General features: G+C 38.7%; 1 protein-coding gene across 2 annotated transcripts in view; it reads right to left on the bottom strand.

Annotated features, from left to right (window-relative positions):
* The window catches only part of IDO2 (indoleamine 2,3-dioxygenase 2), an 82229-nt gene that overhangs the window by 26881 nt on the left and 32312 nt on the right, over positions 1-23036 (bottom strand). The window contains exons 2-6 of one of the 2 annotated variants that reach the window (XM_027865494.1): positions 14737-14832; positions 13598-13717; positions 12171-12289; positions 6144-6158; positions 4806-4905 (exon numbers count right to left, since the gene is read on the bottom strand). In XM_027865494.1, coding sequence (XP_027721295.1) covers positions 4806-4905; positions 6144-6158; positions 12171-12289; positions 13598-13717; positions 14737-14832 — 450 coding nt within the window. The remainder of the gene's footprint in view (positions 1-4805; positions 4906-6143; positions 6159-12170; positions 12290-13597; positions 13718-14736; positions 14833-23036) is intronic. The other variant, XM_027865496.1, reaches the window with a different exon arrangement.

Below are 23036 nucleotides of genomic sequence, written 5' to 3' on the forward strand. Positions count from 1 at the left end.
GGCCCAGTCACTTAACTTTTAAACACCTCAGGTAAATCTCTAAGATTAGAAGGTACAGAGCAGGTGATCATCACGAGTGGTAGATAAAGCTTCCTCAGTTAGCCCAAAGATGAATTGTTAATGAATGAGAGAGTCAGACCTCAGCCTCATGATACCCATTTTGGCATCCTTTACACCTCCTTGTCTTTCTGGTAAGCTTCCTGAGGCCAGAAACCTTGTCTTAAACTTTATTACTTGACAGAGTTGGTCATGGTGCAAAGCAGGTACTCAATGTATTCTTGTTGAATTGGGTTAGGGCAACAACCTGTCATTGTCATTCGACTTTTAAAAAAGTATACATTTTTTTAAATCAGCAAAACTCTGCTTTCTTACCTTCCTACCTGAAATCTCACCCCACTCCTTCAACTTGAGAACTAAAGAAAAACAAATTCTGTTACAAACAGATATAGTCTATCAAAATAAATGTCCACATTGGCCATGTCCTATGTCATATGTACATGCACATATATGTGCACGTATGTGTAATCTCTTGATATATTATATGTGTGTATATGTCTCTTCATATATACATATTTGTCTCATTCAGCACTCTAACTCTGCCTCTATCAGCATGTTTTATCACTAGTCCTCTGGAATCCTGGTTGGTCATGATACTGATAAGACTTCCTGGTTCTTTCAAAGTCATTTGCCTTTACCAAATTACTGTCATTGCATAAATTGTTGTTGATCTGGTTTTGTTCACTTCAATCTGCATCAGTTCATAGAAATCTTCCAAGTTTTCTCTGAAGCTATGCCTTCATCATTTCTTACATCATAATAGTATTCAATCACATTTATATACTATAACTTGTCCTTCCATTCCCTAATTGATAAGGACTCCTTCAGATTCTCATTCTTTGCCACCTCAAAAGAACTATAAATATTTTCATATATCTTGTAGTTTTTTGGGGGGTTTTGTTTTGTTTTGTTTTTGTTGAGGGTTTAGTATGTCTCTTAAGACCTTAGCTTAAAAAAGCCAAGGTCTCCTGCTGCATCCAGGGTCATCTCTAGTCACAGTAGACCCAGATGGCTCTGGAAGAGAAAATGAGGCTGGTGACCTTGCACAGCCCTCCTTCACTCAAATCAAAGTCAATTTCAGGTCATGACATCAACTCCCTCATGTCATGGTCCTCTTCAAGAATGAAGGACAAAAGGTGATTGGTATATCCTTTCTATTTCCACTTTAACCTCTGGTTTGAAGAGATGTGAGTAGTTTTCTTTTAAGATTTCTTGAAATACAAGGTTTAAGCTATTTTTTTTTGCCATGGCATTCAAATACTCCAATGCTTAAGTTTTTCCCCCTCAATTTGTTTTCCAGATTATTTGTTTTTACAATGAGATACCTTATGTTTTCTTCTATTTTTCTAGTCTTTTGACTTTGTTTTAATATTTCTCATTGTCTCATGGAATCATTGGCTTCTATTTATTATATAATATAATATATATATTGTACTTATTATACCAAGCTGCTGATTTCCTTTCCAAGTTTTTTTCTTCCGTATTTTTCATTTCTTTTTCAATCTTCTCTTCAAGTGCTCTCACTTCATTCATTAAAAAAAAATTTTAACTCTTGTTTCCAGAGATAGTTCCAAGAATACTCTTCCAAGACATTTAGTTGAATTTGTACCCAAGCTGTGTTTTTCTTTGAGGCTTTGCTTACAAATGCTTGAGAGTCATTTTCTTCCATATTTGTATCCTGAGCATCCCTGTTGCCACAATAACTCATTGCTTTCTTGGGATATTGAGTGGTAGGTTATTCTTATATAGGCTGGGGACCTGCAATCTTTCAATGCTCTCAAAGTAGTCTGATCTAGGCAAAGTCTGATCACTGCCCCTCTGGTTTGGGCTTTGCAAGTTCCTGGGTTTGGTTCTGAGCAAGAAAAAACCACCTCTAGACTCAGCTTCTTTCAGCCAGCTAGCCAGCTGGTTCACAGTGACAAAACTGTAAATGCAGCTTTGGTTTGAGATTCCTGCCCTGGGATTCCTCTGCTGCAGGTCTGGCTAGATGCTGGAACTGAGACCCTGCTCTGCTCCTGTCACCTGAACCGAGCCATTGCTGCTCTAGCTTCTGAATGTCCTCCTTTTTCTGTACATTGTGTAGGGCTTCCCTGCTGGGGAAAGTCTCCTCCAGTAGGGATTTAGGACCTCCTCTTGCCTTGGTACACAGCCTTTGACTGAGCACTGAGGTGCTCATATATAGTGTGTTCCTGCCCCAATACAGTCCACAGTATTTGCAGACCTTCCTTTCTATCTCCCTGTGCTGACCTGGGTCAAACAAAGGACTTGCTGATTCTGTCTAGTGCATTTTCTAGATCTGTTTAGAGGAGTTCTGCAGTTGGAGTTCAGCTATCTTGCTTCCTACTATCTGCCCACTTGGCTCTACTCCACTCTCATTCACCCTTAACAATAGACCCCTGTGTTATGCTCTGGGAGGATACAAAGATTAAATAAGATGCCAGCCTCATGAAGCTCTCAGTTTAGTAGCTGGCCATGCCGCCTAACCAAATACTATAAAATACTTCACGATAAGTACATGTTTAGTGACTGTTATCACAAAAAGTTATGTCCCTAGCCAAGTAGAATTTGAATAGTCTGAATGGTCAAGTCATTCAATAGACAAGCACTTATTAAGCCCCTGCTATGGGCAGGTTCTGGATTAGATGCTGGAGATACAAAGACTTAAGTGAAACAATCCCTACCCTGAAGTATTTTATGTTCTGATGGGGAAGACCACACACAGAAATATACTTAAGTATATATCAATAAAAATAATAAAGTAAATAATATTGGGAGAGAGCACTAACAGCCAAGGGGATCAGGAAAGGCTTCATTAAATCCCAACTGGAAATAAATTTAGGAGAGTATTCAGTTGTCAGGAGACCCAGAATCTGGTCCCACATTGACCACTAGATGGCAGGATAAACCTTCACATCTCTAAGTCTATTTTCTCATCTGTAAATTGGTCAAAATAATAAAAGTTCTTCCTATCTCTCAGGGCCATTGTCAACCCTAAAGTTCTATATAAATAGGAGTGGTTATTAAGTTACACCAAACCACTCTGGGGGTTTGTGAGGAAAGTGGCCAGGAGAGGTCAGTGTCTGCAGAGAGCATACTTAGGGAACAGAGTGAAGCTGGGAAATATGTATGTAGATCATGGGATGAAGGAAGACGCGAAGCAGTTTTAAAGTTGGAAGGAACCTTAGAGATCATTTAATCAATATCCTAAATTTACCAATAAAAGTAACCAAGAGATTGAATGATTACCCCAAATCACAGAAATAGTAAAGAGAGCCTACATTCAAATCATCTTAAGTCAATCCTAGTGCTCATTCTACTACCCCCATCCCTATTCCAAGTTAAACTAAGTCCAATTTTTACTTCTCAATCAACAAAAGTCTTTTTGAGTGTCTGCTACATAGAAGGCATTATCCTAGGAGGTATGTAGAATGCAAGAAAGTATAAGACATAGTTTTTGCCCTCAAGGAGCCTAAAAACTAGATGAAGAGACAGGATAGCTAAGGGGTGTGCTGGCAAAAGTTCAACAATCAGCTCTCTGAAAACCCATGACACATTTTTAAGTTTGATCTTCATTATTAGCATTTTCACCATCAAGTCTAGAAAATCAAGAAAACAATAAATCACACCTTGATTTATAGTATCTTCTCACATGTAAATGCTCATACTGAAAATTTAATAATCAGTTCAAGCTAGCTCCAGCATACCCCTGGATCATACTCCCCAAAAGAGAATTAGTCATTGAAAGCAGTATACAGCAGGGCCAATGAGGGGTAAATCATTACTCTTAAAAATAAAGTCAGAAAAAAAATAATAAAAAATAAATAAATAAAATAAAGTCAGGTATGACACTAGTTTCTTGTGTCTTGTAACACCTTGTATCATTAAGATAAGTGTTCGTGTGCCTCCCTCCTGACTGAAAATAAACGGAATTAAATGAATTACGTTTGAATTGGGGCAGTGGGTTTGTAACTGGATACAAAGAATAACAGTGTAAGAATCATAGACTCATGGGGCATGCACTTAGAGATAGAAGAGAGCTTACAGGTAAACTGATCCAATCCCATCATTTTGTGGATCAGAAAACTGAGGCTTATAGATTCCAAATGATTTATTAAAAGTCATACAGATACTAAGGATCAAAGGCTGGGTTTTGAACCCATATGCTCCAAGGAAGTCCAGAATGTTTCCTCCTGAACTATGTTGTTTAGTTCCGAATACCACTAACTTACTCTGTGATCCCATCTCTGACATTTAGTAAGCGATCTGTTGCAAAGCATCTCGCCCCTCCAGGCCTCAGTTTCCTCATTTGTAAAAAGAGGAACTTAGAAGCGTCTTTGAGCTCTAGATCTATGCTGCTAGGACTATGAGTTCTCTAGACTCTGTAGGTTTCCTTGTCTTGTAAAATTAAGGTTAATTTCATTTCAAAGAGCTCGTCCAGCTCTACCACTCTGTGTTCTCTCTTCTAACATCTTGCATTGTAAGGTCCCATCCAGCCATAATATTCTGTATAATTCTCTGTGTTCTAAGGTCCCTTCCAGCTCTGACATTACTTGAATTTAAGTGCTTTAGTTTAATGGAAGGCAAAATCACTAGGGAGTTGAGTCTTGGTTCTCTGAGTGGCCATAAGTAACTGCTGGAAGCTGGCAGAGAATATTGGAAAGGCAAACTGTAGATGTTGGGGACCAGGGCTGAAAGAAGCTATCAGGCTGACATCTACAGATAGAGTAAGGTTCTGGTTGGGGAAGTACCTTAATCCCAGGCACTGCTGCCTTCTCCACCAAAAGAGTCACTAGGACAAAGCCCTTCAGGCTCTCACCTCCTGGAAGTGAGACAATGGTGTCCAGGTTCCTTGAGAAAAAAAATCACATGCTCAGAGAACAATGCACCTTCTCCTTCCCCCTTCCTCTTCTTCCCCTGAGTCTGACTCTTCTGCTGCTTCTCAAAGCAATCCAGAAGCCCAAGATCTCAGAATTTTGAATTGGAAGGGACCTCTGTGGCCATCTAAGCCCTTCACCAATAACAATAATTATTATTCTATTTGAAATAATTCCTAATTATTATTCTGTTCCAAGTAACTCTAACATTTATATAGCTTTTTAAGTTTTGCAAAGCAATTTACAAATATTATATTATTTGATACTCATGACAACTCTGGGAGATAGGTGCTATTATCACCCCCATTTTGCAGATGAGGAAACTGAGGAAGACAGAGGTTAAGTCACTTGTCCAAGGTCACAGAACTGGTCAGTGTCTGAGGCCAGCTTTGAACTCCAGGTTCTGTGACCTGTCCACCGTACCACCTAACTGCCTCTAAAAATATCCTGGGGCAGCTAGATGGTGCAGTGGATAGTACACCAGCCCTGGATTCAGGAAGACCTGAGTTCATATCTGGCCTCAGACACTTGCCACTTACTAGCTGTGTGAACCTGGGCAAGTCACTTCATCCCATTGCCTTGCAAAAAAAAAAAGACTGTGAAATAAAAAAAAATCCTAATGACAAAATACCTGACAAATGCTCACTGAGATCCAAACTGTTACTTTCTGAAAAAGCCCAACCCACTTTTGAATAGTTCTGCTATAAAAATTTTTCCTACACCAGACTTAAATTTGTTCTAGTCTTGTTGCTAGGATCACCAAAACCAATCTAATCACTCTTCCATAGGACAGCCCATTAAACATTTAAGGAGAAATATAATTTACTCCTCCCCATTAACCCCATTTCTCTTCACCAGATAAACATCTCCACTTTCTTCCATCAGGGTTTATTTAACAAAGACTCAAGGTCCTTCACCTTTCTGGTTGCCCACCTCTCTGGTCAGTTTCAAACTTGTCAGTATCCTTGCTCAACTAGGGCATCCAGATCCAAACACAATGCATTAGGGTAAAATATGGCATGACTGTTACCCCCTTATTGCCAAAAGTTGTTCCTCTATCTCGGTTTCCTCATCCTTCAAACAGGGATAATAACACCTAGCCTTAAAACTCCACCAAGTCATTGGGAGTTTCAAAGAACACAATGGATGAGAAAGTGCATTATAAAATGTTAAGTAGCACATAGAAATAGAAATGTAGAGTGTGGTAATTACCTGATTTCCAGTGGTCTAGTCAAGTTCCAAGTATTGGCCAAAAAGATTTAAGTTAAAAAAAATATGAAGAATTCAATATAAGAAACAGTATTAAGCACCAACTACATGCAGTAATTAAATATACCCCCTCCCTCTCTCACATGTACAGATTTACAAAGCTTCTATTTCACAGGACTTGACTAGTACCTACATTCAGGGAGCTGGGGAAAGAGCCTCTGCAAAAAGTGAGTGGGAGACAGAGACACAAAAAGACAGAGAAAAGCAGACTGAGATAGAGATAGACAAAAATGAAGAGAGGTAGAAATCCAGAGACAGAGATAGAAAGGATCATAGTGGGGGTAATCTGCCAGAGCAAACAGGAGGAGACGGGATCAAACGCCCTCTACAGAGGCTGGCCTTGTGAAGGAGAAAGGGCACCTTTTCATCTGCAGCTCTGTCTCACTTAAATCCAATTCACAGGTATGTCAAGCCATCATCCCATGATGCCATTGGTCTTCTTTGAAAACAAAGGATGAACAGCAAAGGAAAAGATAGTGGGGTAAGATGTCTCAGTGAAATAAGTGAGATGAGGAGGAAGGAAGAATGCAGAGCTCACAGAAAATGATCTCTCTCAATTCTTTTCTGTGACAGATACGAGGGGAGGACCTCAATGGAGTTGAGTGAGGGAAAAAAGTGTCATGGTAGACTTGAGGAGACAAGAATAGGTTCGGAAAAGCCATCGTAGATAGTGGAGTAGTAAATCTAGTGGGCAGGTATAGAAGGACTGACTTGTTGAGCTTAATTTGTAGTGATTTTTTTTTTGGTGATTTTTGTGAATTTCTTCTAGCTCCATTGGACAACATATGAATAGAAGTGAAGGAGGAAGATTGGAGGAATAACCAAAAGTTAGGATTTGGTCAGTCAGCAATAAGACAAAGGGCACAGGAATTAAGAGTTGAGGATAGTGTGAATTGAGCTGGTTCCCCAAGGAGTTAAGATAGGGAGGTGAAGAGAGCATAGCCAGTGCAGGAGCGATGGCTGAAGAAAGAATTTAAGAGTGGGGCCAGCAGAGAGAATGAAGATTACAATGAGTATGCAGAGTCAGGTTATGTGTTGTAAGGCATAAACATGGAATGATAAAATATTATGATCAGATAAAGTTACATTAGAGTTTATGAACATGGAAGTGAAACATCTATAGGTGATGGCAAGATCATGGGTATGATCTCTGTTTGTAGCTGAAGCAGAGTGGAGGAGTAGGCCAGAGGAACTGAGTAGAATCAGTATGTGTATTCAAGTACGGTATATGAGGGCAGGAAGTAAGAGCATGTGTCTTCTCCTTTTCAGGAAGGGATATGGAGCCAATTGCCTGGTAGGCACCTCAAGGCACTTCCAAAACCAGTCTACTGAAGTCTCTTATAGGCAGGATCCATGAGCTGAAGCTGATTGCCACCACAATGGACACAAGGTGAAGCCAGCTGAGGATTGAAAATGCTTGACTCAAATGGATGAGCAAGCAACTTTTGAGGTGGTTTTTTTTTAATGGAATTAATGCATGCCCCTAGACTTTAAATGAAACATTCTAGGAGCAGGGTTTGGACAGAGTGGGTTTTTGCAAATTGTTTGAATTGTGAGAACATAGCTCAAGCTTTGATTGCCACCTTGTGACTGGGATTAATATGGCATTCTGTAGCAACTGAAATAATCCTTTCTAGGGCAAGCAACACTTGGTTCCTCATGGAAGCAAGGCTGTTTCATATGTGAATATAGCATCAAATTGAGTTCTAAATCAGCTACCAGTCTAGTATGACTGGAATACAGAATAAACAAAATTGGGCTGAAAAGGTAGGATGGTGGTAGATAGTGGGAAATCTGAAAGACCATGAAGAGTTTGTGTTTTATCCTTGAGGCAATAGGGAGCCATTGAAAGCTTTTGATTAGAGGACTAACGGTCAGACTTGAGCCTTAAGAGGATTTATTTTGGATGTTATAAGGAGGATGAGTTGAAGAAACGAAAGACTCAGAACACGGAGGCCAATTAGAAGTGTATTACAATAATCCAAATGAAGATTTGAATGTGAATAAATTTGAATAAGTGATGATCTCATGGTTGGGGAAAAGAAGAAAAAAAAAGAGATAAATATTATGAAGGCAGAATCAACAGGACCTGACAATGGAGGCTAGTAGTGCCCCACTAGAAGTAGGGAAGTTTGAACAAGAGAGGGGTTTAGAAGGAAAGATTTCCAGTTCCAATTTGGGTATTTTGAGTTTAGGATGCCAGTGCAATATCAAATAGAGACATCCAGCAGGAAGCTGTTGATGAAGAAATGGATTGAGGGCACATATGTGTTTGTGAGATATGGGAAGGAGAGAGAGAAAGAAAAGGAAGAGAGAGAGAGAGAGAGAGAGAGAAAGGGGGGGAGGAGAAACAGACAGAGAAGAGATGGACAAAAAAAAACTCAGAAAGACAGAGGGGGGAGGAGAAGGGGGAGTGAGAGAGGGACAGGAAGGTAATCCTGAATTTGTTATAATACTTGGTGCACATGCGAAATTTCTTGGGTACCAAAAACACAATATTGCTTATATTAGAGGAGTGACTTGAAAGCTGGTTGTTCATTCATTCAGTCATGTTTCTTCATGACCCTATAGGCTTATCCATGAGATTTTGTTGGCAAAGATACTAGAGGAGTTTGCTATTTCCTTCTCCAGCATGTCAACATTTTACACATGAGGGACTGAGGCAAATAGGGGTTAGGTGACTTGTCCAGGATCACACAGCTAGTATGTGTCTGAGGTCACATTTGAACTCATATCATTTTCACTCCAGGCCTAGAACTGTATCCACTGCACCACCTAGTTGCCTCTTGAAGGTTGCTGCAGGGTGCCATACTTGTGAAAGCCACCAGGTGGTGATCAAAGCTTGAGCTACACTAGTTCACTTCAAAATGCACATTTGCAAAAAGTATCTAGCTTCTTAGCTTTGCCCTAGAGCACCTCTAGGTTCCGAATTTAAAGTCTAGGGCAGAGGTGGGGAACCTGTGATCTCGAGGTCACATGTGGTCCTCTAGGTCCTTAAGTGGGACCCTTTGAGTCAGAATTCATAGAACAAATCAATCAAATTGAGACCACCAGTTCCCCACCCCAGGTCTACAGGAATGGATAAACTCCCTAAATGAGTGTCATAATTCTCTTGGGGAATGATTCCACTGACTTAAGTCAATCATTCTCAGTCTACAGATTACCTTCTCTAGAAGTCTAGAGAGAAACCAACTCCACTAATGCCCTCAATTGGTGAGAGTGATGTGAGTGTGCGTTATTTTTGTGGGGCTCAATCTTGCCTTCATTTATTTAGAAAACTTCTGGCAAGGAAACCTCCTCTGCCAATATAGCTTATCATCTACTCTGCTTTTGTCTTACACTCTTAGAAAGCTGTGTAGAAGTCAAATGACTTGCTCAGGGTCACACAGGCAGTATATATCAGAAAGGGGATTTGAAAACAGGTCTTCCTGACTCTAAGACCATCTCTCTATCCCATTTTGCCTTAAAAGGGGGTTTGGGAGTGGGTGGAGATCAGGGGCAAGAAGAATAGGCAATAGGACTAGGGAGCAAGGCTTAAAAGGTGTACAGTATGCCATTTAACTAGAGAACTAAAGGGTCATGATTTAAGAAAGGAAAGTGAGTTCAGAATCATGGGCTGAGCTGGAAGAAGACAGAGGGTTGGAGGTACTGGAGGTCACAGTACGGACAAAGAATAGCTTTAGGAGGAGTAAAACATAAAGATGAAATGAAAGGATTGGGATCAGAAAGGGAGCACAAGCCCGTGGAGGGGCTATGGTTACAGGCAATCTCCTTCCTCACCTCCCAGAACACAGGGTTTCCCTTCAGAAGTGAGCTCAAGTACTTTCTTCTCCATGAGGCCTTTCCAGGTCCCTGCATCTGCTAATGCCTTCCCTTCCTCTCAATTATATGTGGTTTACATCTTTCTCTTTATGAGTTTGATACATCCATGTCATCATGGTCATCATGGTTAATGCAAGTAATGAATCACAGGAAGTAGTCCCATGTATTTGAATTTGCATCATTTGAAGTCATGATTCTGTAAAATATGATTGGTTCCAGCCAAATGGAAACATGGGGTATGAATTCAAATAGTGCCACCACTTCATGAGATTCATAATATTATATGATATTCGTCATATTCTCTGGGGGTCCCAGGGAGTCTTGTCCATACATCTAGATAAAGAAATTATCTAGCAACTAGGATTCCTGGAGGACTGAAATGGACTTATTATGCCCCTATATGCCCCACATCATTTAGTGCACTAAAGAAAAGGGCTCTTTCACTTCCGTCTCTGTATCCCCAAGGTCTGCCATAATGCCTGGCATATTGTTGTTGTTTGTCTTTCATTCTCAGAGGACCAGTGGCATCAGGATGGTGATGTCTTGACTTGCAAGTGAATTGGATTTGAGTGAGGCAGGGCTGTGCAAAGTCATCAGTCTTGATCTCTCCTCCAGAGTTATTGGAGTCCTATGGCAAGACATAGGTCAGGATGACTGGAGATGGCCAAAGATGCAGTGGGGAAACCTTGGCCTTTTTAAGCTAAGATCTTTTCCAGGTCTCAGCTTTCACCTGGCATATAGTAAGACACTGAATAAGGGCTGGCTTCCTTCCTGGATTGCTTGCCCAATGAGATTTAAGGAAGAGCCAATCTGTGAGTAGCAAAGTGAGAGAGAAAATAGAATTCTTTGGAGTTGAGTTAGATAAACTTGGAGAACAGAATATCCATAGGGATATATATAGAGAGAGAGAGAGAGAGAGAATATATATATATATATTGAATATATATATATATATATTCAATATATATATATATATTGAATATATATATTGAAGCCCAGAGGCATAAAGGTAGGGGTAGGAGTGGAGAGAAAGCCTATGAGTCAGATACTGAACTCCATGGAAAGGAGAAAAGAGTGACCTAAAGGTAATAGGAACAAGGGTAAACTAGAAAGATGGAAAAAACCCAAAGGAGAAGTTGCAGAGCACCGGGGAAAAGGGTTTTGGAAAGGGAACAAGCACTTATTAAGTGCCTACTATATGCCAGGCCCTGTGCTAAGCACTTTACAAATATTATCTCATTTGATGGTGGTAGAAGGAGGGTCTGGAGGTGGGATTAGGGAATAAGCAGTAGACCAAGCCCTTCCTGACCCAGCAGTATACAGCACATAAAAGGAATAACCCACACTCGAGATGGTGATGGAGGAAATATTGTCTTCCAAAGAATGTCTGGTTTCTATGCACACCAGAAGATACAAATCTTCTGAGCATGAGATGAAAAGGTCCCCAAGGAAGGGAACTTTACTAATAGTGAGGTTCCAGAGGGTATGAAGGAAGGGGAAGGCAAAGGGAATATGGATTGTGGAGGGATCCAGGCCTGAACAAATGATAACTCTGGATCACAAGGATAAAAGGGGCAGAATGCAAGTGGAGAGAAAAAGATGGAGAGAAGAACCAATTAATCTAGGACCCTGTTTTCCAGGATCAGTACAAGGGCTGGGGGTTTGGCTTCTGGACTTGTCACTCCAAATACCAAATATCCAAATATGGGTATAGGGAACACCACGAACAAAGGTGGCTATTGGGGGTCCCAGGGAGTCTTGTCCATCCATCTGGAAAAAGAACTTATCTAGCAACTAGGATTCCTGGGGAACTAAAATGAACTTATTATGCCCAGAACAATACCTTATGCCAAGATGGTAGAGGACAAAGAACCTGAAGATCTTCTGCCAGTCTTCAGTTCATAAAATCACACATCTGTTAGTACAATGAGTACCTGAAGGCTCATAATCACTTTTCTCTTTTGTTTTTACTATAGCTCTCTTTCTTTGTCTCTGTCTCACATCCACATCACCAGGCATCCAGATCATTCCCTAGGTACCTTCTTAGATGAGTAGTTCAATGTTTTGCAAGGCTTTATATCCACAATTTCCCATGTCTAACTGGATTTCATTTCTTTCCACCCCAGCGGTATTTGCTACAAGACTTACCCATCCGGATCCTTTTTCTTCCAGTTCGTCAGAACTAAATCTGAATGTACCAGGATAGGAGGCAGACCCAAGCTTCGAGAGACTTCCACCAGGGGAAGGGCTAGATTTCTCGGCAGAACCTGTTAGACACAGCACAGGCAGATGTACAGTCTGGAAATCCTGTGGGGCTTGGGGCTTATCATAGGGGCCCCCAGTGGCAGCTGGAGGCAGTCGAGGTTAGAATTAAATCTATCCCTTAAGGTCCTAAATGGCATAATTGGGAACAAGAGGTAGAAAGAATCATCCCTTTCTGTGTCTCTCTCTCTGTCTCTATGTCTCTGTCCCTCTGTCTCTGTCTGTCTGTCTGTCTCTCTCTTTCACACACACACACACACACACACACACACACACACACACACACACACACCATACTAGTTCAGGTCCTCTTGATCATCAACTTGGACTATAGTGAGTTTCAGTCAGATTGTGGAATGACTAGATTGTCAGACTGAGGAATGTATACGTCGTACAAGAAGTGATAGGGAGGGAACCACTGAATATTCCTAAGCAAGGCACAACCTGGTCAAACATGTCCTTAAGAAGATTATTTTTGCGGTTGGATGAAGGATAGATTAAATATAGGAACAACTGTATTGAATATTGGTTAATTAGGAGGATAGTGAGGGCAGGCAGGAAGCTAGGTACCACAGTGAATAAAGAGGTGGACCTAGAGTCAGAAAGACCTAAGTTCAAATTTGGCCTCAAACATTTACTTGCTTTTTAACTCCGGGCAAGTCACTTAACCTCTGTTTGTCTTGGTTTCCTCATCTATAAAAATGAGGCTAATCATATAGTATTTACCTTTCAGCGTTATTGTGAGGATTAAAATGATATAATACTTGTAAAGTGATTTGCAAAGCATTATCAGTGCTAGTTATCACCATCATCATCATCATCATCATCATTATTGATTTTGCGTGCTATGTTATTGTACTAGTAAGACAACCAGATCAAGATTCATGAAGTCTGGATTCTAATAAGTCACTAATTGTGTGACCTTGATCAAACCATTTAATCTCTTGGGATATCAGCTGCCTCATCTGTGAAATGGAGATAACATAAGTCCTACCTTCCAATTGAGATTTTGAGGATCACATGAGACAATACATGTAAAAGTGCTATGAAAAAAGGCCTGCTCTTAACAATTCTTGAGGATTGCTTTGAATCATTCTTCCTTCTGGAGGCCAAAAAATAGGGTGAATGAGCCTGATTTGATAACTCCAATAAGTGGTGCTTGGAACCCTGACCATCTCATTCATCCTATTGGGTGATGGTAGCATCACCACAGGAAACTGAGAAACAGAACGGTGGCATAGAATCTGTCTTGTGAGCTTGAGGCCTATTTACAGTCAGCTTCAAGAAGAGAGTTTAAGCTTCCTACCTCTTACCTTAGGAATGTTGTTCTCTCCTTCCTGCCAGACATATCCCATGGTAATAAAGCTAAGCAGCAAGTGGGCCAAGTACTGTTCTTTACGATCTTTCAGGAGGTGACAGCTTAGTAGGGGCATCTGTCCAAGAAAAATTGTTGAGGTGGGAGAGGAACAGGGAAAAAGAAAGGGAGGAAAAGAATGAAGTCAGGGTTGGGGTGGTGTGATAAAAGCAGAGAGGAAAGATGATGAGAGAGGAAAGAGTACAGGAAGAGAGAGGAATATGGGACAGGACGGGAGAAGAAAAAACAGTCTGGCTTGTTGCTGAGAAACTGAAAAATACTGTGTTCACACACTCCATCCCCTATTCCCTGATCCTACAGCCAGGGGTAGCCCCAGGTGGTACGGGCAGAATAGGCTGGTGATGACAAATTTTCTTTTTTTGTTGTTAATTTTATTAATTTATTTATTTTTGGTTTTCAACATTCACTTCCACAAGATTTTGGGTTCCAAATTTTCTCCCCATCGTGTTTCTCCCCCAACCCCAAGATGGAATGCATTCTGAATACCCCTTCCCCCAATCTGCCCTCCCTTCCATCTCCCCTCCTTCTCTTATCCCCTTCCCCTTAAACCTCTTCAATACAGTGCCCTAAAAACTAAAAGCTTTTTAAAGAAACAAATTTTAATTAAAGGTTGTTTTTCTAGCACCTTGTGATGCCCTTCCTGAACTTGAGAGCGTCCTAGAGTCTCTTACCCTTATCTTGAGATACCATAAACCTTCCTTGTCTCCCTCATCCTGAGTCATAAAATTTCCCATCTTCCTTATCCTGAGTCCCCTATCCTGCCATCCATCTTCCTCACCCTGTGTCATGACAACCCCTCCCCTTATCTTGTAAGACAAAACAGACCCCTGTCCCTCTGTAAGTTGCTAGCTCTCTTTCCAGAGCTAGCCCGCGGCTTTTGCGTCAATGAAGCACTCCATGGTTACAGAGAAGGACTAAGTGAATCCTTTCACACCCGAACCAGCTCTCCCAATTCTAAACCTCAACAGTAGCTGGGAAGACAGGAACAAAGATGAGAGGCAGAAAGGTGAAGGAGAAAGATAGGCAGAGGCAGAGACAGGAGAGAGTGGAGACAGAAAGATCGAAAGTGAAAGTTACCACATCCACTCTGATTCGGAGCTGATGACTCTCAATCATGAGAGGCAAATTGCTGGCTATCTCCATCCAGGGCTTGTAGTAATTGGAAAGTTCTTCCTGCATGTAAAACAAAAGCAAATCCCTCAGTACAATGACCAATTTCAGAATATCCGTTCAGGTTCTGTTATCTAATCACTTCTGGATTTCAGTTTTGAGAATCTAAGAAACAGGCTGTTTCCAGTAAACAGAGTATGAAAGATTTCAAAGCAGTGTTCCTGTTTGGCAAGTTTCCTTACATCACATCTTTAAAAAACAAAATCATAAACACAAAAACAGTAACCATCTGCAACCACAGAAATTCATATGCACAAACAAGAAGAAAACAAGTAACAAAATAATAAACTTCCATAGTTATAGAAAAGTTTAAAATGCATCTATTAACTTTATTGGAGCCATTTGAAACTTATCAAGTTCCACCTTATTTGTTTCCTTGTTCCCTTCTGAATCTGCTTGTATTTTTTTCAAGTTCCACTGCTTTTGTTATTTTTTTTTTAATTGGCCTACATCACCCTTGGGAAATCTTTCAGTCCTTTTAAGAATACAATCCCAAGCCTGTCTCTGAAACAAAGGCTTATCTTTTTAACATAGGTGTTCTTCTGCTGAATAGAATGGTCTTAGAATACTACATTGCTGAAGAATTTGAGTTGAGGGTCCCTCCAAGAGCAGGAAATGGGCACGTGAGGTTACAACCCACCACCAAATAAGCTTTATGTGGGAGAAATAGCAAAAAGATGTCATCAGGGTGAGGTTTGACCAACAAAAAAAAGATGGACCAATAGTCATATAGGGAAAAGTAACAGAAACCTATTTGGTCCATTAGCATCTACCCAACATCAAGGGAGCTTGAAAACTCACAGCAGCACAGCAGCTAGATCCCAGTGCGTGATTCCTTGATTCATTCAGTAAGCATTTATTAAATGTCTAGTAAGGGTCAGGCACTGTACTAGGCACTTGAAAAATATGACTAAAAGAAAATAGTTCCAGCCCTCAAAGAACCTCTGTTCTATTGGGAGAAGGAAATGTATACATAGATAGTAGAGAGTGATTTCAAGGTTGTGCTAGCAACTAAGGAGAAGGTGGGACTCAGGAAAAGACTTCTGTAGGAGGTAGCACTGAGATGACCTTGGAAGGAAGCTAGGGATTCTGCAAGGCAGAGTTGAAGAGGGAGTGGGGAATGCATTCCAGGCATGATATCTGAGATCAAATGGGACAGAAAATGATCAGTGCTGTACAAGGAGCAACAGACAGGTTAGTTTGTCTAAAATGAAGTGTCTATGAAGGAGATTAAAGTGTAATGATATTGCAAAGATTTGGGGCCAGATTTTGAAGGGCCTTAAAAATCAAACAAAGGAATTTATATTTTATTCTACATGTAATAGGAAGCAATGGAGAATGTTTTTTACAGCAGAAGAGCAATGGGGTCAGACCTGTGCTTTAAAAATTTCACTTTTGATATAAGGAAAATTATAAACAACCATATACATAACAAAATGAACAAGATCATAGGATTATGTCAACACATGAAGAAAAAAAAGCTTTTGACAAAATACAACACCCATTTATGTTTAAAACACTAGAAAACAGAAGAATAAATGATCCTTTTCTTAAAATGATAGAGAGTATGTGTTTAAAATAAGTAGCTACCATTACACATATTGGAGATAAACTAGAATATTTCTCAATAAAATCAAGAACAAAACAAGGGTGTCCATTCTTGCCACTTCTATTTGATAAGAGTTCTAGAAATTCTGACTATAGTAATAAAAAAGAATTTGAGGGGAATTGAAAGAAAGAGAAATCGAAGGAATAAGTAAATTGTATGACTATATTTAATCATTATATATATGATTATATACTTCAAGAACTTTAAAGAGTCAATGAAAATTAATTGAAACAATAACTATAGCAAAATTGCTGTTGTTGTTCAGTCATTTTCAGTCCTGTCAGACTCTTAGTGACCTCATTTTGAGGTTTTTTTGGCAGAGATACTGGAGTGGTTTGTCATTTCCTTCTCTAGTTCATTTTACAGTTGAGGAAATTGAGGCAAACAGGGTTAAATTGCTTACCAAGTTAGGAAGTGTCTGAGTCCAGATTTGAACTCAGGTCTTCCTGACTCTAGGCCTAGTGCTCTATTCACTGAACCACTTAGCTGCCTCCATAGAAACTTGCAGGATGTAAAATAAAGTTACACAAATCATGAGCATTTCTATGTAATACCAATAAAACTTAGCAGGAAGAGACTAAAAGAGAAATCCTATTTACAATAACTACAGAATGTATAAAAAATTTGGAAGTCTGACTGTCAAGATACACATGAGAACTCTATAAATGTAACAACAAGCCACTATTTAGAGAAATAAAGACAGACTTAAATAATTGGAAAAATATTAATTGCTCATGAGTAGGATGATTTAATATGATAAGAATGACAACGCTGCCTAAATAAATTTATTTATTCAGTGCCACAGCAATCAAACTACCAAAGGATTACTTTATAGAACTAAAAAAAAAAAACAGAATTATATGGAAACCCAAAAATTTCAAGAATCTCAAGGGAAATAATGAAAAGAAGTGAAAAGAAAAGGGACCTATCAGTGCCAGATCTCAAACTATATTGCAAAGCAGTAATTATCAAAATAATTTGGTGCAGGTTAAAAAAACAGAGAGATCGATCAGGGGAACAGATTTTCTACATACATACAGAAGCAAATGATACTTATGTCCTAGTATTCAGTAAACACAAAGACCCTAAGGGTCACATGATAAATTAGAAAGACATAGAAAAAATTATCTATCACATCTAGGAATAGAAGAAAAGTTCATGAAAAAGTAAGAATGCAGACTATCAGAGAAGATTAAATGGATTAATTTTGATTACATAAAATTGAAGTTTTTGCACAAAAAAAAACCAATGAAGTAGATTAGAAAGAAAACAATTTATCAGGAAAAATCTTTTCTGCAAGTTCCTCTAATAAAAGTCTCTCACTTCCAAGATATATAAGAAACTAATTCAAACACATAAGAATAAGAGCCATTTCCCAAATGATAAAAGGTCTAAGGATATGAACAAGCAATTATCAAGGGAAGAAACCTAAGCTATCTATAGTCATTTATTTTTTTTAAATACTCCAAATCACTACTAATTAGAGAAATGAAAATTAGAACAATTCTAAGATCCATCAGATTGAAAAGATGGCAATAACAGGAAAATAATAAATGTTGGAGAGGCTATGGAAAAACAACCATATTGGTGCACTATTAAGTGGACTCATGAATGGATACAACTATTCTGGAGAGCACACACACACAAAAATTACTCAACTTTGCTTTTCCCTTTACCCAATTTTGCTACTGTTAGACTTATGATAAAAAAAAAGATAAAGAAATAGGAAAAAGGTGCATAACCATCCATGCCTCCAGAGGACCAATGATGTAGCATACTATCTACCTCCTTACAGGGAGATGAAGGATTTAAGGTGCAAATGAGACCTATAATTTTCTATACAGCCAATGAAGGAATTTGTTTTGCTTGACTATGTATATTTGTTACAAGGAATTTGTTTTTCTTTTATCTTTTTTTAATTGATAGGGTGGGGTGGGAAGAAGAGACAATAAATTTCTGTTCATTAAAAAAAATTAAAAGAGAGGTGAGGTACTTGCTATGATGTGGAATGTTGCATAGCTTTCGTTTGAGGTCACTGTGTTGTTAGTTTTGCTTAATTTTAGTTGCTTTCCTTTGTTAGGACAGGTTGCTTAAGGAATGAGAGTAATCTATGAATATTTGTAATGTAATTTGTAGCATTTGTAATGTAAGAATAAAACAGATCAAGAAAATTTGAAGAAAAAAGGAATATTAATTTAGCAATTGTGTGGAGGATGGGTTGGAAAAGAAAGAGACTCAAGAATTTCTAGGATCACATTCACATAGATATAAATGGATTTTGATTTGCATTTTCTAGGAGCTACCCAAATTGAAAAAAAAATGACAAATCAATCAAAGCATCAAAGTATTGTCATTTACTTAATTACTATTCACTGTGAATATTATTCTTTTGGTTCTGCTTTCTTAGTCGGCATAGTCTTCTCATATTTGTTTATTTTTTATATTTTTCATTTTGTGGCAAATTACCATTTATATAGAACATATTATTAATTTATATTTATAGTATTGTGTATTATTATAATTTATATTATTAATACATTAATATAATATTGATATATTTATATAATATATTCTTATGTGTATTTATATATGTATTTATACATATACACATAAACTATGTACATAATACTATTTATACATATACAATTTACACATAGTATAATATATTTATTTACTAGGATTGATTCAACTATTGTTTCTAGGTTGTTTCTAGATTCTTTTTTTTTCTATTATCAATGCAATCACCAAATCTCAGAGTCAAAAGGTACCTCAGAGGTTATCTAGTCTTAACTCACACCTATGCAAGCATTTCTTCTATAACAGCTCTCAGAAGGTGTTATCCAGCTTTCGCTTAAAGAGCTCTAGAAAAGAGTTTATTTTTGTGTTTGCTTATTTGTTTGTTTGTTTTCCCCCCCAAAAGCAGCCAATTCTACTTTCAGAAAAGTCCAATTTTTAGAGTAATTTCCTTCTATAAAGTCTAAATCTAAGTCTAACTTTCTGAAATACCTATACGTTTTTGGCTAAGAAGAACAAATACAATCTCTCTTCCATGCATTAGCACTACAACTGCTAGGTGGTACAATGGTTAGAGTACTGGCACTGAGTTCAAATCCATCCTCTGATATTTATTTACTTGCTGGGTGACCCTGAAAACCTCACTTAACTTCTGGTTGCCCAATTTCCTCATCTGCAAAATAGGAAGTATTGGTTGTACCTACCTACCGCAGTTTTTGTGAAAATAAAATGAGTTAATATTTGTGAAGTGAATTGCAAATTTTAAAGTGCTACATAAAGTCTGCTATTGCTGCTCCTGCTGCTGCTGCTACTACTGCCACTGCTGCTACTGCTAATTATTTCTACTGCTGCTACTGATGCTTTCTACTACTGCTGTTGTTGCTGCAAATGACTTGACCAAGCTAAAACAATAGTAAATGTCTGAGTCTTCCTGACTCCAAGTCCTGTGTTCTATTCACTGCACCACTTTGTTTATACTTTGGATGAATTTTGTCAGCTGAGCCAAGAGAAAAGGCAGGGACTCACCCGAGCTCTCCCCAAAACTGCTCTGAACAACTTTAAAAAATGCCTCAAAACAAATTCTAGAGCAGCAAAAAGGACAGAGTGAAACAATTTTTCAGCCCAAGACAACTTGTTTGGCAGGAAAGGTCTGTTGCACTGGGAGTGAGTGGAGCTGGAGCACACTCCAGGGCAGGCTGAGCCCCAGCAAAGCAGTAGGAGGCCTAGGGGATGACTGAATCAGTGGAGGCAGTACTGGTTTCCTGACCTCTCGGTCTCAGATGGTAAGGGGTTCAGACAAATGGTCAGGAGATTACAGGAGTTTCTTTGCTGGCACTGGGGAAAGGACTCTGTTGCATTGTCCATACTTGGATCTGGATCACAATTCCAGGTGAGAAGGAGCACTAGTACAGCAGAGCTTGTAGTCACAAGGGAGTTGGGACCTTGGTCACAGTCCCAACACAAAAAAGAAAGAGAAATGAGAGTAATGCAACAAAATTATGAAAAAAAGAGTCAATAGCTTAGTAAAGAAGGCACACACAAACACACACACACACCAAAAAAAAAAAAGAAATACTGAAGAAAATAGCACCTTAAAAAACAGAATACACCAAATGGTAAAAGAGGCACAAAAATCTAAGAGACAAGAGAAGAACACCTTAAAAAGCAGAATTGGCCACATGGAAAAAGAGGTACAAAAATTCACATTTTGTTCAAAGCAGAGTACAGTAAAACCCTGTGCCCCATACTAGTTTCTTGTATTGCAACCTGATTGCCTTAAACTTTTGACATATGTTGAGGCTATAGCCCACTAAACCTATGAGGTTGAGTTGTTTTTTTTTAAGATACATTAATTTATTTATTTTTAGTTTTCAACATTCATTTCCACAAGATTTTGAGTTCCAAATTTTCTCCCCATCTCATCCCTCCCCCCACCCCAAGATGGCATGCATTCTGAATACCCTTTCCCCTAATATGCCCTCCCTTCTATCCCCCTCCCCCTTCTCTTATCCCCTTCCACTTCTATTTTCCTGTAGGGCAGGATAGATTTCTATATCTCATTGCCTGTATATCTTATTTCCTAGTTACATGTGAAAACAATTTTTTAACATTTGTTTTTAAAACTTTTGGTTCCAAATTTTCTCCCTTCCTCACTCCCCACTCACCCTCATTGAGAAGGCAAGCAAAGTGATAGAGGTTATATATGTGTAGTCATGTAAAACACTTCCATAGTAGTCATGCTGTGGAAAACTAACTATATTTCCCTTCATCCTGTCTTGCCCACCCCATTTATTCTATTCTCCCTTTGACCCTGTCCCTCCTCAGAAGTGTTTCCTTCTGATTACCCTCTCCCCCAATCTGCCCTCCCTTCTATCATTCCCCAGCTCTCTTATCCCTTTTCCCCCTATTTTCCTGTAGGGTAAGATAGATTTCTATACCCAGTTCAGTGTTTATGTTATTCCTTCCTTAAGCCAAATCCAAAGAGAATAAGATTCACTCACTTCCTCTCACCTTTCCCCACTTCCCCTCCACTATAAAAACCTTTTCTTGTCTGTTTTATGTCAGATAATTTACCCCATTCTACCTTTCCCTTTCTCCTTCTCCCAGTATAATCCTCTCTCATCCCTTAATTTTATTCTCCAGATATCACCCTTTCATCTTCAACTCACCCTATGCCCTCTATCTATCTATTTATCTATCTATATATTCACACATTTTTTCCCTCCAACTACTCTAATATTGATAAAGGTCTCATGAGTTACAAATATCATGTTTCCACGTAGGAATGCGAACAGTTCAACCTTAATAAGTCCTTTATGATTTCTCTTTCCTGTTTACTTTTTCATGCTTCTCTTGAGTCTTGTGTTTGAAAGTCAAATTTTCTATTTAGCTTTGGTCTTTTCATCAAGAATGCTTGAAAGTCCTCTATTTCACTGAATGCCCATTTTTACCCCTGAAGGATTATGATCAGTTTTGCTGGGTAGGTGATTATTGACTGTAATCCTATCTCCTTTGCCCTCCAGAATATTATATTCTATGCCCTGTGGTCCCTTAATGTAGAAGCTGTTAAATCTTGTGTTATCCTAATTGTGTTTCCACAATACTTGAATTGTTTCTTTCTGGCTGCTTGCAATATTTTCTCCTTGACCTGGGAACTCTGGAATTTGGCTGCAATATTCCTAGGAGTTTTCCTTGGGGATCTCTTTCAGGAGGTGATTGGTGGATTCTTTCCATTTCTATTTTGCCCTCTGGTTCTAGAATATCAGGGCAGTTTTCCTGGAAAATTTCTTGAAAAATAGTGTCTAGGTTTTTTGGTTTTTTTTTTTTAATCATGGCTTTCAGGTAGTCCAGTAGTTTTTAAATTCTCTCTCCTGGATCTATTTTCCAGGTCAGTTGTTTTTCCAATGAGATATTTCACATTGTCTTCTATTTTTTCATTCTTTTAGTTTTGTTTTACAATGTCTTGATTTCTCATAAAGTCACTAACTTCCATTTGTTCCATTCTAATTTTTTTTTTTTTGCCATGTGACAGCTTTTTAATTATGGCCGCAAAGGAAAAAATATCGTGGATTGTCTCTGTTCTGCCAAGTTGCTCTAACCACAAACAGTAACATTTATCCATGTACATAAATAGAAGGCAATTAACTGTGAAATTTAAAGAGCTTGGGTGGGACTGGGAACTGTTTGAAGACACACACATTTATATGCACAAAAGGCAGAATTATGTTGCATGCAACCTTTTCACCCTCTTGCTTTTGTGTTTTTTTATTATTAATTTATTTTGATTTATCAACAAGCACTTCCATAAGCTTTTGAGTTTTACATTTTTCTCCCCCTCCCTCCCCACCTTCCTCTCCAAGACAGCTGCACAATCTGATATAGGCTATACATACACATTCCTATTAAATGTATTTTCACATTAGTGATGTTGTAAGTAAGAATTAGAACCAATAGGAGGAAGCACCAGAAAGAAGAAACAAAACACAACAGAAGAAAAAAAATAGTAAATAGCATGCTTCGATCTGCATTCAAACTCTATAGTTCTTTCTTTGGATGTGGATAGCATTTTCCATCATGAGGCCTT

The sequence above is a fragment of the Vombatus ursinus genome, unplaced genomic scaffold (assembly GCF_900497805.2).
Source record: "Vombatus ursinus unplaced genomic scaffold, bare-nosed wombat genome assembly UNPS02014778.1, whole genome shotgun sequence".
Classification (NCBI taxonomy): Eukaryota; Metazoa; Chordata; class Mammalia; order Diprotodontia; family Vombatidae; genus Vombatus; species Vombatus ursinus.